Source organism: Priapulus caudatus, unplaced genomic scaffold (assembly GCF_000485595.1).
Source record: "Priapulus caudatus unplaced genomic scaffold, Priapulus_caudatus-5.0.1 Scaffold496, whole genome shotgun sequence".
In the NCBI taxonomy this organism is placed as follows: domain Eukaryota; kingdom Metazoa; phylum Priapulida; class Priapulimorpha; order Priapulimorphida; family Priapulidae; genus Priapulus; species Priapulus caudatus.
The window spans coordinates 93,100-106,528 of NW_014577557.1; the positions used below are offsets into that span (position 1 = coordinate 93,100).

At 44.9% G+C, this 13,429-nt stretch overlaps 1 protein-coding gene across 1 annotated transcript in view; it reads left to right on the forward strand.

The window, feature by feature from the left end:
* Positions 1 to 6,035, forward strand: part of LOC106811016 (diacylglycerol kinase iota-like) — a 75,179-nt gene extending 69,144 nt beyond the window's left edge. Inside the window, exons 17-19 of the mRNA XM_014814532.1 lie at positions 560 to 755; positions 4,937 to 5,100; positions 5,416 to 6,035. Of these exons, the coding sequence (XP_014670018.1) occupies positions 560 to 755; positions 4,937 to 5,100; positions 5,416 to 5,468 (413 nt within the window). The 3' untranslated portion in view covers positions 5,469 to 6,035. The remainder of the gene's footprint in view (positions 1 to 559; positions 756 to 4,936; positions 5,101 to 5,415) is intronic.
* Positions 6,036 to 13,429: the final 7,394 nt, after the last annotated feature.

Genomic DNA, 13,429 nt, shown 5'->3' on the forward strand with positions numbered 1-13,429 from the left:
CACAAACAATGACGCCCCCACACACACAAACACAAACAATGACGCCCCCACACACACAAACACAAGCAGTGACGCCCCCACACACACAAACACAAGGACTCCCCCACACACACAAACACAAGCAGTGACGCCCCCACACACACAAACACAAACAATGACGCCCCCACACACACAAACACAAACAATGACGCCCCCACACACACAAACACAAACAATGACGCACCCACACACACAAACACAAACAATGACGCCCCACGCACAAACACAAACAATGACGCCCCCACACACACAAACACAAACAATGACGCCCCACACACACACAAACACAAACAATGACGCCCCCACACACATAAACACAAACAATGACGCCCCCACGTACAAACACAACCAATGACGACCCCCCACATACAGATAAACAATGACGCCCCCGCACACAAACACAAACAATGGCGCACCCACACACGAAAATAAACAATGACCCCACACACACAAATAAACAATGACCGCCCACACACACACAAACACAAACAAACATTGACGTCGTCTCACCCGCCCCCAGTGTTTCTCGATGCGTCGAAGCGCGGCGACCTGAGCCGCATGCAGGAGCTGGTGCGGCAGGGCGCTGACGTCCTGCAGCCGGACCAGTACGGCATGACAGCGCTGCACCACGCCGCCCGCTTCGGACACAAGGAGCTTGTCCGCTGGCTGCTAAGCACGAGCCCCATCGAGCTGCTCGACATGATCGACTGCGAAAAGTAAGCTCACGCCGCATGCCGAGCCTGCTAGTACGCGCGTGCGCCGCTAGAGGTCGTCGTCGTCGTCATCGTCGTCGTTGTTGTCGTCTTTCTTTGCTGTCGTGCTCGTGCTGTTGGTTGTTCTTGGTGGGTTTTTTCCGACGAAGGTCATTATTGCTGTTACTGTTATTATTATTGTAACTGTTATTGTTATTATTATTATTATTATTATTATTATTATTATCATTATTATTATTATTATTATTATTACTGCTACTATTATTATTTCACTAGTATTTAATTCGAGTTGTCGTGAAGTTTATTTCCGTCTTTGTGTTCCGTCGTTGTCACAAACAAGTAGTTCAGTCCTCATGATTATTATTTCGCGTGTCGCTGATCTTATTGTGGAAGTCTGTCATATAGAGGTGGTTGGGCTCTGTTGTCGTTCGCTGTGAAGATCACTACTCTCTTATCACTGTCGTCGTGGTAGTTGTTCCTTAATAGACGGTTGCTGTGATATACTGCTTGCTGTGTAACTCGTCCGCACGTTACGAAGATGGACGGTCGCTGCTTGTACGGTGTGAAGTCTGCGTGCTGACGGGGTGGGTGGGGGAGGGGTGAATACGTGGGCGGGTGATTGCATTTACGGTGCTGTCGTTCGATTGTAAATCAGTCGGTGTAACAAGCTGCGTTTTATCCAGCGTCGGAAGGCACCGTCGTTTGTTGTGGTGTGCCACTAAGGCGCATAACAGCATTTGGCGAAACCTTGACGTTTTTACTGATTTTAGTGAGGCAGGTAAATTTGTTCGGCTGAAGAAATACAGCTTGCTGATCTGGCGGTAAAAAAATTGTTTGAAACTCCAAATCTGGTTTCCCCGGCTGTTTTTTACTCATTTTAAAAGAAATGCGTTTTACTGATTATTTATCATTTGTTATAAAAAGAAAAAACGGTTCAAATCCAGAATGCTTGTCGAATTTCGGCAAAGCCCGCTTGTTAATATATAGTGATGCTTGCCAATCGTTGGCATCTGCTCAGAGTGGTGTGCTTAGAGGAGTGTATGTCTAGTTTGTATAGCCAGACTTGTTGAAGCCACAGTTGTAAAGCTGTTCATTATACGTGGTGTGTGAGTAATAGAGACTCATTAGAGACTGGGAGATAGGGTCATTGCAGGACATGTTAGGGGAGGCCGATTAGGACAATGCATGAAGACGATGATGATGACGACGACGATGACGATGAGGATGATGACGATGGTATGATGATGATGATGATGATGATGATGATGATGGTGCTGCTGATGCTGCTGATGATGATGATATGATGATGATGATGATATGATGATGATGATGATGATGGTGCTGCTGATGCTGCTGATGATGATAATGACGAAGACGACGACGACGATGACGATGATGATGATGATGATGATAATGATGGTACAAGTAGTCGTGGATAGACGAAATAGCCTCTCCATGTTGAATTTTTACAACTATCAGACTCAAATATCGGCGCGCGCGCACGCACGCTAACACAAACATGCCTGTGTTCACACGCACACACGCGAACGCACGCACGCACGTACACACACATGCACGCACACATTCACGCACGCGTAGGCGTACGCTCCTCAATTTCATTGGCGGTTTGACATACTCGGCTTGGCCTGCAACTGTCCATAGAGAGGAGGCCCGTTCAGTAGTATTGGGCAATCGATATATATATGTGTGTGTGTGTGTGTGCGCGCGCGCGTGTGTGTGTGTGTGCGTGCGTGCGTGTGTGCGTGCGTGCGTGTATGTGATGTATGTATGTAAATTTCGCAAAATATATATAGCGTACAATATCTAAGGCCTCTAGCAATTCGACTTTTGCTGGCGAATACTAAATTAAGGTAATATGTAATTTCCCCTCCTTTTCAATAAGCAGTTCCACGTGCCTTTTATTAATTACGTGCACCTGATATAGAAATGTTCTGCCTAACATTTGGTGACGGATTTTGATAACTCCGAGGTAGTAAACACTCGGAAGTACTGTCAAAGCAAGATATCTAACATTGGTTACCAATATGTATGTATGAGACCTGAGGCGGCAACCAATCAAATAAGAAACCATCCCTGACAACCTCTTAAGTTCATGGGTTCATACGCACACAAGCACATACACGAATGCACGCACGCGCAGAGGCACGCACGCACACACCTTTCGTACGTGTTATGCACATGGATTCGAGTGTATGCAAGTATGTATAGTATCGGACGTAAATAATTAACGGATTCGGAAAATGATAGGTGATTGAGTGGAGATTCTGTTAATCATATACTCCGGGTACGACCACGAGCTGATAATACCTGTATAATATGTAGTATTAGCTCTTCGCACGATGCATATACGGGAAGATGTGTTCGTAGGCGCGCCAGTATGGAATTAACGAACAGACATCGAATATTCTGCAGCCGTTGGTTTACGGCAAACCATAAGTGGTTTTTATTCAATTCTGGTTTTTCGGATAGCCGTCAGTATCTCTTTTGGTCTTTTATGATAGTTAAGCTGAATTTTCGGTTGCCTGCAGTTGCAAAACAAAAAAGCGCTGAGCGGTACAAGGGAATTGAGATGTGATAATTAATTTTTCATTGGAACAACACGATGAATTTATATTCATATGGGGCTTTGTCAATTGCAAGCGATCATCCCAATTATCTACACGAGTTAGCAGTTTAAGCTCTACTCTTTTATTCTTTCGAGTAACACGTGGCAATCTAGAAATCCTATAAAATGTATATATTCATTTATGAACTGTATATGAAATTTGCAGATAAGCGGAACAGTACTGATTTCAGAGTTGAGTGCAAACATCAAACGACAGGTTATAAAAGTAATAACTATTCCTGAAATCGTATTGTTCCAATGTGGTTTACGAATGTTTCACAAACTATTATTTCGTTCGAGTTATGGTACTAAGGTTTCATGTTGGTTTCTGTACAATTACAGTGTTGTGTGTTTTATATATGATACTTGTTATATGGTTAGCTTGTACTGCAGGCAAGATCAGCTGCATGGGTTCTTTGTGTGCATGTGCATGTTTGGAAGGTTGAATCTAACTTGTACTATAATGTACTATAATCATAAATCTTAGAAAATGCGTCAGAAATAAAATAACGGTTCTAATAATGACAAACGTCATAGTGGTGCATGCGGTTGCGGTTGAAATGATAATCTTGTGGTTTTCACAGTAAACACCACCCATCCTGTTACCCCTATTATACACTTACTTGTGTCATGCCATAATATATACTGTGATGTAACATTTACCCTCAACCATACACGTACCCTGCTATGACATCCGCTTTGCTGAAACATCTACTGTACTAATACATCAACTGTGCTGTAGCATCCGTTACATTATACTATACTCTGTTATAACATCCATTATGTTATATTATCTGATATGCTGTATCATCTGTTATATTATACTACATACTGTGCTGTAATATAAATTCTGTATTTTCATCACAACCATCATTATTGTAACGCCCACGATGCTGCAATATGTAAACATGTTGCAGAGCCCACCATACTATATCCTTCCCTATCACATCATACCATCATGTAGTGACGTCCACTGTAATGCAACACGGAGCGTGTTGTAACACACATCATACTCTATCGTCCTTTATTATACGATATCGTCATGCCGTGGCGTCCACTGTGCTGTAACATGCATTATGTAACATCAATCATGCTTTATCTCCAACCATGCTGCAATCTCTATTCTGTAGCAGCCATCTTGCTGTAACGCCAACTTTGCTGTTACACCCAGCATGCTGTAACGCTCTTCATGCTGTAGCACTCGCCATGCTATAACACCCTCCATGCTCCGACTGCATGCTGTAGCAATCGCCGTGCTGTAGCGCCTTCCGTGCTCCGAATCCGTGCTGTAATATCCGCCGTGCCGTAAAACCACACCTCAACATGCCATAGCACCATGCCGTACCGCTCGAAGCCGCCATAACGTGCTGCCGTAGCGTGTTGCCGTAACGTGTCCACGATGTTGTCTTAACGTGCTGCCGTAACGTGTCCACGATGTTGCCGTAACGTGTCCAAGATGTTGCCGTAACGTGCTGCCATAATGGGCCGCCGTAACGTGCCGCTGTACCGTGCCGCCGTAACGTGCTGCCTTAACGTATCCACCATACTGCCTCCGCAGGTTACAGACGGCGCTCCACAAAGCTGCGTGGTACCAGCGGCGTACGATCTGCCACCTGCTGGCGACGGCAGGCGCATCCCTTACCGTCACAGACCGCGACGGCAACACGCCGTACATGCAAGCTGTGCGTGCTGAGGACAGCGAACTCGCTGCCTACCTGAAGAGTAAGTGCCGTACACGACGGGTGCTGGATGGAGAGGGAGGTAAAGGGCGGGAGGGAGGCGGGAGGCGGGAGGCGGGGTAGGCGAGCGCATGCGTGAAAGGTGCATGATAAATACCACCGATCGAGTCGGTTTGTGATTGTGAGTTTATGATTCGGTTATTGGTGATTCGGGTTGATTTCCGGTTGAGTATCTAATCGTGAGGCGTGATTATCTGGTTTCACCCACCAGACGCGCATGCGTATGTGGGTGTGTGCATGTGCCTGTGCGTGTGAGTGTGTTCATTCGGCATTGTTACGACTATGCTTTGCTTTATAGGTCAGGAGCAGGTGCAAGCCGTCACATCCACCGACCAAGAGACGGCCGTATGACAGTGGCGCCCCCTATCGGACGACGCGACGGCTACACCCAACTCTGTGATCCCCATTTTGCCTTGCACCCTTGTACGAACCAGCTTCTCCGAACGAGCATAATTCCTTTCTTTATACGTGTATGTGGTGCACCATTCGTGTGTCTGTTAATATTCTTGTCGTTTTGCAAATTGGCACGAATTGTAGATATAATTACGAGGTGGTGATTGATGAAATTGCACGCGGTGGTGAGACTGGCTTACGTAGTTAGAAAGCACACCGGCGTTTAAGAATCACAATCTCCCAACGGAATCCGGGAGCGTGTTCATCTGAATCTGTCGGGTGAAATCCGACCTTTATCCATGCCAATTTGAGAAAGCTAGTCTTCAAAATTTTGACAAAATTTTCTTTCGTGTGATAGATATCGTACCGGCAGCTTGAGAAGGAGAGTGATATCCTGTTAGTTAGGATTAACATCGCGGAAGCGTAATTGAGTAAAAACACATCTATATCTATTTTGCATAATCGGAGCGCGAGTGTCCGTGCGAGAGACAGTGCGACGCTGTAGCACGTAAAAAAATTGCTAATTGAGTTAAATGCTGCGTTAATCACTTTATCCGTATGAACGGATCTACAGGTGCGGCGGGCGTCCCAACTCCCCCCCCCCCCCCCCCCGCCACCCACCCGCACCCCACCCGCGTCTTTTCTCAAAATTCAAACTTCAGCCGCGAACTGATATACGTAGTCGTTGATCGACCGACACGACAGACGGCCTGCTGCTGTCATACGCATCCGCGTAAACGCATTGCGACTGACGTCATCAATCCAGTTGCAATCACCATGGCAACGCAAGCGAACAAGCGGTTTCTGAGTCCGTCGTCGTCGTCGTCGTCGGCGATGGCGTGAAAGGCGGAATAAAAAAATGCAGGTGAAAAGTGGGGGCTGGGGGAGGAGATGGCGCATAGGCGCCATGCGTGTTGCATGCCGGCAACTGCCCGCGGTTGTATATAAGAGCGGCGGCCTTCGTGCATTCGAATGTGTTCCTCTTTCTTTTCCCGCGAACAATCGATGGGTAGTTTACGTGCGATATCGCAGTCTGTGCCCACGGCCCTTAGCTCGCGACTACACCTTCGACTGGGATGTGCGTCGGCGGGAAGGACATATGGTGAGAGAGTATGCAGATATGCGTTAGTGAATCCGTAGATAAGATGCAGGGTGGTCACGGTGGAAGCTCGCAGGCCTGTTTATATGTACGGACTTCATGGTCGCATCTCGCTCTGATTGCGTCCAGGACAAAAGGAGCGAGATGACAAAAAGAAAAGAGAATGGATGAGTGAGTAAAATAGAAAGACAGAATTAAAGAGAATGGACAAGCAAGTAAATTAGAAAGACAGAATCAAAGAGAAAGAAAGAACGAAAGAAAAAGAGAGCGCTCGAGAGAGATAGATAGATAGATTGAGAGAAAGCTCGTGTGATGAGAGAGAGAGAGAGAGGGAGAGAGAGAGAGAGAGAGTGAGAGCCTCAACCGTGAGGAAAGAGATGAATCCGTTACTGGAGCCGCTGCTTTGCTGGTGGCACGATGACAAGCCACCGATAGATGCTCGCTATATTACTACACTGATGCTGCTGCCCGCAACGCGACCGCGTATTCAGCACGCAGCGACCTCTATCGAGTTACGAGCAGAAACTTCGTCCCTTATCAGTTTACGTAAACGCAATCTGCACGGAGACTGATGTGGTGTTGCTCGCGATGCTACTGCGTGGGAGATATATAGTATACTAAGTTACCTCCGTATGGTTGGTTAGGCCTTGGTTGCACCTCCGATTTTGCCGTGTCCTGTCCCCGTAAACCTGCGTAAGTGAGTATCGCATGGCCATCCGCGTTCTCGTACGTTAACGAACGTTCGAAAATTCGAATAATAAAACTGCGGGTTGACACTGTCTTGATGGAGCGTGGGTACAGGCACTTGGGACAGAGTCAGTAAAAACTGAAAATAATATGAACGCACATTCACAAATACTACTGTACCTATCAATTACAGTTCCACTGTTGTGTCACTGTATATCAACTTTCCTTCATAAAAACTAACGCCGAACGCTCCCGCACGCACGCCCGGATTAATATATTATTATCATTATAATGGCGACACAGCACACTCGCAGCAGCGAGTGCGGGAGCGTTCGGCGTTATTTTTTATGAAGGAAAGTTGATATACAGTGACACAACAGTGGAACTGTAATTGAGAGGTACGGTAGTATTTGTGAATGTGCTTTCATTTTATTTTTACTGACTCTGTCCAAAGTGCCTGTGGAGCGTGAATCGGAAAAAATCTTCTGATTGCGTGATAAGAGTGGTTGAGTTGAATGAAGAACTGCTAGCTCACCTGCGACCGCGCAGATTTTGTTGTAGTAATACAAAAATGCAACGACATGTCTATAAGTTATTAAGACTTTATGTTTCGAGCGATATGGACCTCGTCCTATACGATAGCGTTTTAGCGTCGCGCGAGAATACTTTAAGCGTGTATACTAGATGTGATATTATGTCCGTTTTCGTATATATGAAATTGCCGCTAACATCACGATACGAAATAGGAAGCACTTGTCATCACCGGATACGGAACTAGTAGCAATTGTCATCACCGGGTACGGAACTAGTAGCAATTGTCATCACCGGATACAGAACTAGTAGCAATTGTCATCACCGGGTACGGAACTAGTAGCAATTGTCATCACCGGGTACGGAAGTAGCAGCAATTGTCATTACCGGATATGGAATTAGCCATTGTCGTCACCGGATACGGAACTAGTAACGGTTTCGTCACCGGATACAGAACTAGTAGCAATTGTCATCACCGGATACGGTAGCACATGTAACCACGCCCACCGGGTTCGTGGGGAAAATCAAAAACGAAAGAGGGCACCCCGTTTGACCCCCGCCTCCCAAACCTATGGGAATGCGAGGACTCCTCGTGTGCACGGAAGGGGATTTCGGCAGGTAAACGTTTGCACTTTTTCGAGTAGTATAGAGATCTTTCCACGCGTTGGTTGGCACCGATTGCTTGCAATAACTACATATCATGACACTCTTTTATTGTATACACGGTGCCTCGTCCGCGTGGTGTTTTTTGTATTTTTACACTTTGATAGCTCATCGCGGTCTCGCACGCGCAATCACACAGACACACACCACTCGCGCACGCACGCGCAATCACACAGACACACACCACTCGCGCACGCACGCGCAATCACACAGACACACACCACTCGCGCACGCACGCACGCACGCACGCACGCACGCACAGTGATAGCGGTGGAGAGAACGGGCTTATTAGATCCCTCGCCCCGTTTAAGGCGCGACATTCGGTTCGCTTGCCATGTACAAGAAACACGAGTTTCTTCGGCAGGTATGAGAAACATGAATAGATTTCTTTGGCAGGTATGAAAACATAGGGTAGTTGATTTGGCAGGTACTAGAAACGAATTTAGATTATTCGGCAGGTAAAAGAACCCAAGTTGGTTGAGTTGCGCCGGATGGAAAATTGAGTTATCATTGCATTTTCTATAAGAAACTCCTATTTTTCATCATATACATATATATAAATATATATATATATATCGTTTAGAACGAAGGTATCGTCGATCATCGATTCAATTACATGTGGTTTATCTAACGAAGAATATGAAGCCATGAGTTCTTCCTAGGCAGCCACGTTTGCGCTAAGACGTGGGTGAGCGGACATCCGCGACACATGATAGCCTCGTATCCCCACCAGTACGAAGGCAATCTTTATAGAGGTTATTTGAATGTGAAGGTCTAGGTGGCGATTACGACATGATGGCTGTGACTGCGATGCGCTCGCCATATTGTCATCAACGACCGCATTTCTGTCGTCGCTGATACAAATTCGATGAAATTAGATTCGCACTTCACGGAGGATTGTATCAACCAGCCGATAATACTATATAGGTACTTAGTAATCAGAGGGGTTCGGAAGAGAAGGTGAATCGTTCGTTCCCCTTGTCTCCCCTCCCCTTCCTCTGCCTCCCGCACACATGTGTTTCCTCCTTTCCCCTTCACCGTGTTCCCGACACCTCATACGTGTTCTTGACTCCCCTCCCCTCTCCTCCTCCCCTCCTCCTCTTCCTCCAGCACACACGTGTTTCAGGTGTTTATCACATGCGCATTCGTGTTTGTTATTGTTGTTATGTTTGATTATGAATATCCTATATAGTGAAGCCCAACAGAAACTGAAGAGAGCCTGGTAGTGATCGATTATTAGTATCGAGTAACTAATTGAAGTATGTACGATGTACGAGTTGCCCTTGAAATGTCCGGCTCATGTGCAGATAGGCTCAAGCTATAGTCCTACAGGGGGTTTATCTATGCTGGGACTTGGCTCTACTCTTAGGACTAAGCTGTACATCTCTGCGTGGGTGCAAAAAGCGAGGACTTGGCTCCTCTAAAAGGGCGCAAAAACGTAGTCATATCTACGCAGGGACTTAGAATCCCTGCATTGCTGAAAAGCGGAATTCTATCGAGAAGGGATGTGGTATCTATGCGTGCGTGAGAAGAAAAGCAGGGACGTATAGCTTCTATATTGGGTAACGAAACACGTGATTCGATCTCTGCAGGGACTAAACATCGCTGGATGGACACGAAACGTGGTTCTATGTACGCAGGCAATTAGCACCTCTGGTTTTGGTCAGAGCATGCGTAGCTCAGTGTAAGAGGAGACTTGGTACTTAGGGATGTGGGGGAATTCATAGGCTAGTCAAGGCAATGACTTAGCTAGCATCTATGGGTGGGGCCGTTATAGCCGGGTCTAGATAGAGCACAACGTCTTTTGGTGGGCATCGCATAGCTCAATCACGGTAAGTACTCTCCACTATAAGACTTGATAGCATCAGGAGTGTATAATATAGAGATATATAGAGAGATAGATCTATATATATATATCTATATTATACACTCCTGACAGCATAGGGGGTGTGGCTTGGCGAAATCTCGCAGAAAAGCAGGCTAGCTATCATAGGTAGCTGCGGTGATACGTAGCTTAGCCTAAGCAGCCACTTGCAATCATCTTAGCTACGTTTATGGATGATTGCGTTTAGCAAATCGGTCAGACACTGCTGGTGAATACCAACCATAGTGGGCTACATGTAACAGGTGCACCACCGAGCTGCGTGGAGCTTGATCGGACATTCCCCTTACATCTTCCACACATAAACTTCGGCAATTACTTAATTATATATCTATATATATGGACGTTCTCCTAGCAAGGCAGCAACTGGCTCTCATTTTGTGGTGGGCTTCACGTAAGGTTTTACACATTGTAACTCTTGTTGGCCCTCTTGGGCTGGAAACGTTTATTATTAATATATTGGTAAAGTAACTTATTAATTAACAAGTTATACTATGACACTACTAATCAAAGGCAGCGTATAGAACTGCAACGGCTGTATATGATTATATTTTCTGTAAATTGTGGGCTTGTAAAATATCACTTGAATGTTTTATCAGATGAGTGACTGGTATTTATAATATTACGGTGATACGTTTAACATTTAAGGGCAAATTTCTTCCGTTTAATAAAACCCTTGCTTTCTGTACCAATACAACGTTGCTTATTTAGAATTATTTAGCCTGAGAATATGATTTCAAGCAAATTCAGCAAGCGCTCAATAGTAAAAAATCCTCATTAAATTATCTTGTCGGAAAAAAACTTGTTGTTTGCACCTGACATCAATCAACAACACACCTACACATACGTACGCACGAATGTAAGCGAATAATGGCTGCAATATGAAGAATTTGTTTAAAATTGCACAAAAATATGTGAAAAAGTTATAGCATGAAAAACAGTTCGCCATCTGGTAGTAATCAACAGTACTATTTTTTCGATGCGTGCGCATATCAATGCGAGCGATGTGCCCACACACACACGCACGCACGCACACACAGACAGACACATACATACATACATACATACATCGTGCCACCCCAGTAACGGAATATGCCTTTATTCCTTGCGTCCCCCATCCCAACACGCGCCACGATGCACTTTTAGTCCCAGATCACGAATAATATATTTGATATTTTCCAGTTCCCAGATAATTAAGATGGTCAAATACTGCGTCCCGAAAATAACTGTTCCTCCTCCCCACAGACTTCGGCTTAACGTGACGTAACTCATTCAATGGAAAGGCTAGAGTCAGAAGGAGAAAGGGAAGTGAAAAGGTCGCATCCGGACGTATGTCCTGCCAACTTTACTAAGAATTTTACACAATCAACTAGTCGAGCGCTAAACTTTTACGTTTACACTGCCGACTTCGGTCGATTAGTTGAAAAGTTTATCAACTCGTCGTTGATAGTGTAAACCCAGCTTTATGGTGTCACAGTTATTCAGATTATACATGTAATCCAAAAGATGGGGAAATCATGGTACAGAGTGCTCTGCAAGGCTCTAGTATCAGAAATTCTTCCCACGCTCCATTAAACTGTGGAGTCAATGCCCACCTGATGTCGCCATGCAAGTCTTTGCACACATAGTCAGCTACTCATACCAGTAGAGGAAGAAGAAGAATTGACGAAGAAGAAGACAAAGAAGAAGAAAAAGAAAGAGAAGAAGTCCAGATTTACATTGTACATTTACTCCAAGGTGCCTCTGCTGCGATCTACATTTTCAAAATTTTCTGGGGGAGAAGCCCCCTACTCCCCCCCCCCCACCGCCTGTGTGCACGTACACATCCATTTCACACTAGATACGGCTACATATATATAGCGTGCTACATCTTGATATTCTACAACCACTGGATATATGTTATGTTATATTATATGCAATGACAACTTCTTCGTGAAATCCTATACCACTGGATATATGTTATGTTATATTATATGCAATGACAACTTCTTCGTGAAATCCTATTCCCAAATGTAAATTACACACTGTATGTCGTAATATTGCAAATCGTCCGCTTTTCAGTTTACTGCCAGCAGATGGCTCTGGCAATAGCGGGAAGCCATTATTGCTTTAATTAGGAATCAGTCAATCACAACTTATTTCTGTTTTCATATGGCTATCTATGGAGATCCGAGACACCTACCAACTTCTTCAATAGATGTACGTATGACTATAGTTCTTAATTAAGTAGTTATAACTCTCTTATTCATGTTGTTTGTGCACAGCGCGGGCGTGCGGTGTACTTGCGTGTTGCAGATGAGCATTTGACTGGCATTTACAGGTGATTATTAATATAGGCGAAATAGAGTAGAGAAACATTAAGACTTTGGTACATTTCGTGTTTATTTACCATTATTTTTTTTATTGAGACGGTCCAAGTGCCTGTGTGTGCGAGGGTCTAAACTCACTGCATTAAATCACAGGCTCATGTGTCAAGAAGGGTGCTAGTCTATAACTATAAGACATGACCCAGACTAAAATCTTGGGCTTTACTTCGCTCTTTTACTCTGTACAGTAGCGGATTATCAATGGGGCAAAGGGGGCATTCGCCCCCGGCCCTACAAGTCGACCGGCCCTAAAGTGTTGTGACTACAAAAAAAAATATACAGTTTATTATTTTTTCCAAAGTATATCTTGGGCCGGCCCTACCACTTTCATATGACTACATTTGTTTTTGCTTTCTACTTGTTTTCATTTTCTCCGTCTTTTGTGGTGTACATTGCAGCAGCAGCATTGCTAGGAATATTATAACTAGTGGGGTTAAAACTACCAATTTTTCAAAATATGATTTTTTTTAAATGTTAACTCTACTAATTATTTTAGAACGTTTCCTTTCCATTTTTCAACATTAATTGCTTATAATTATCCACTAAACAGGTCTCTCTCTCTCTCTGACACATACACACTCCCTCTCTGGTTCACTCTCTCTCTCTCTCACTCACACACACACACGCGCGCACGCACCTCTCTCTCTCTCACTCACACACACACACGCGCGCACGCACCTCTCTCTCTCTC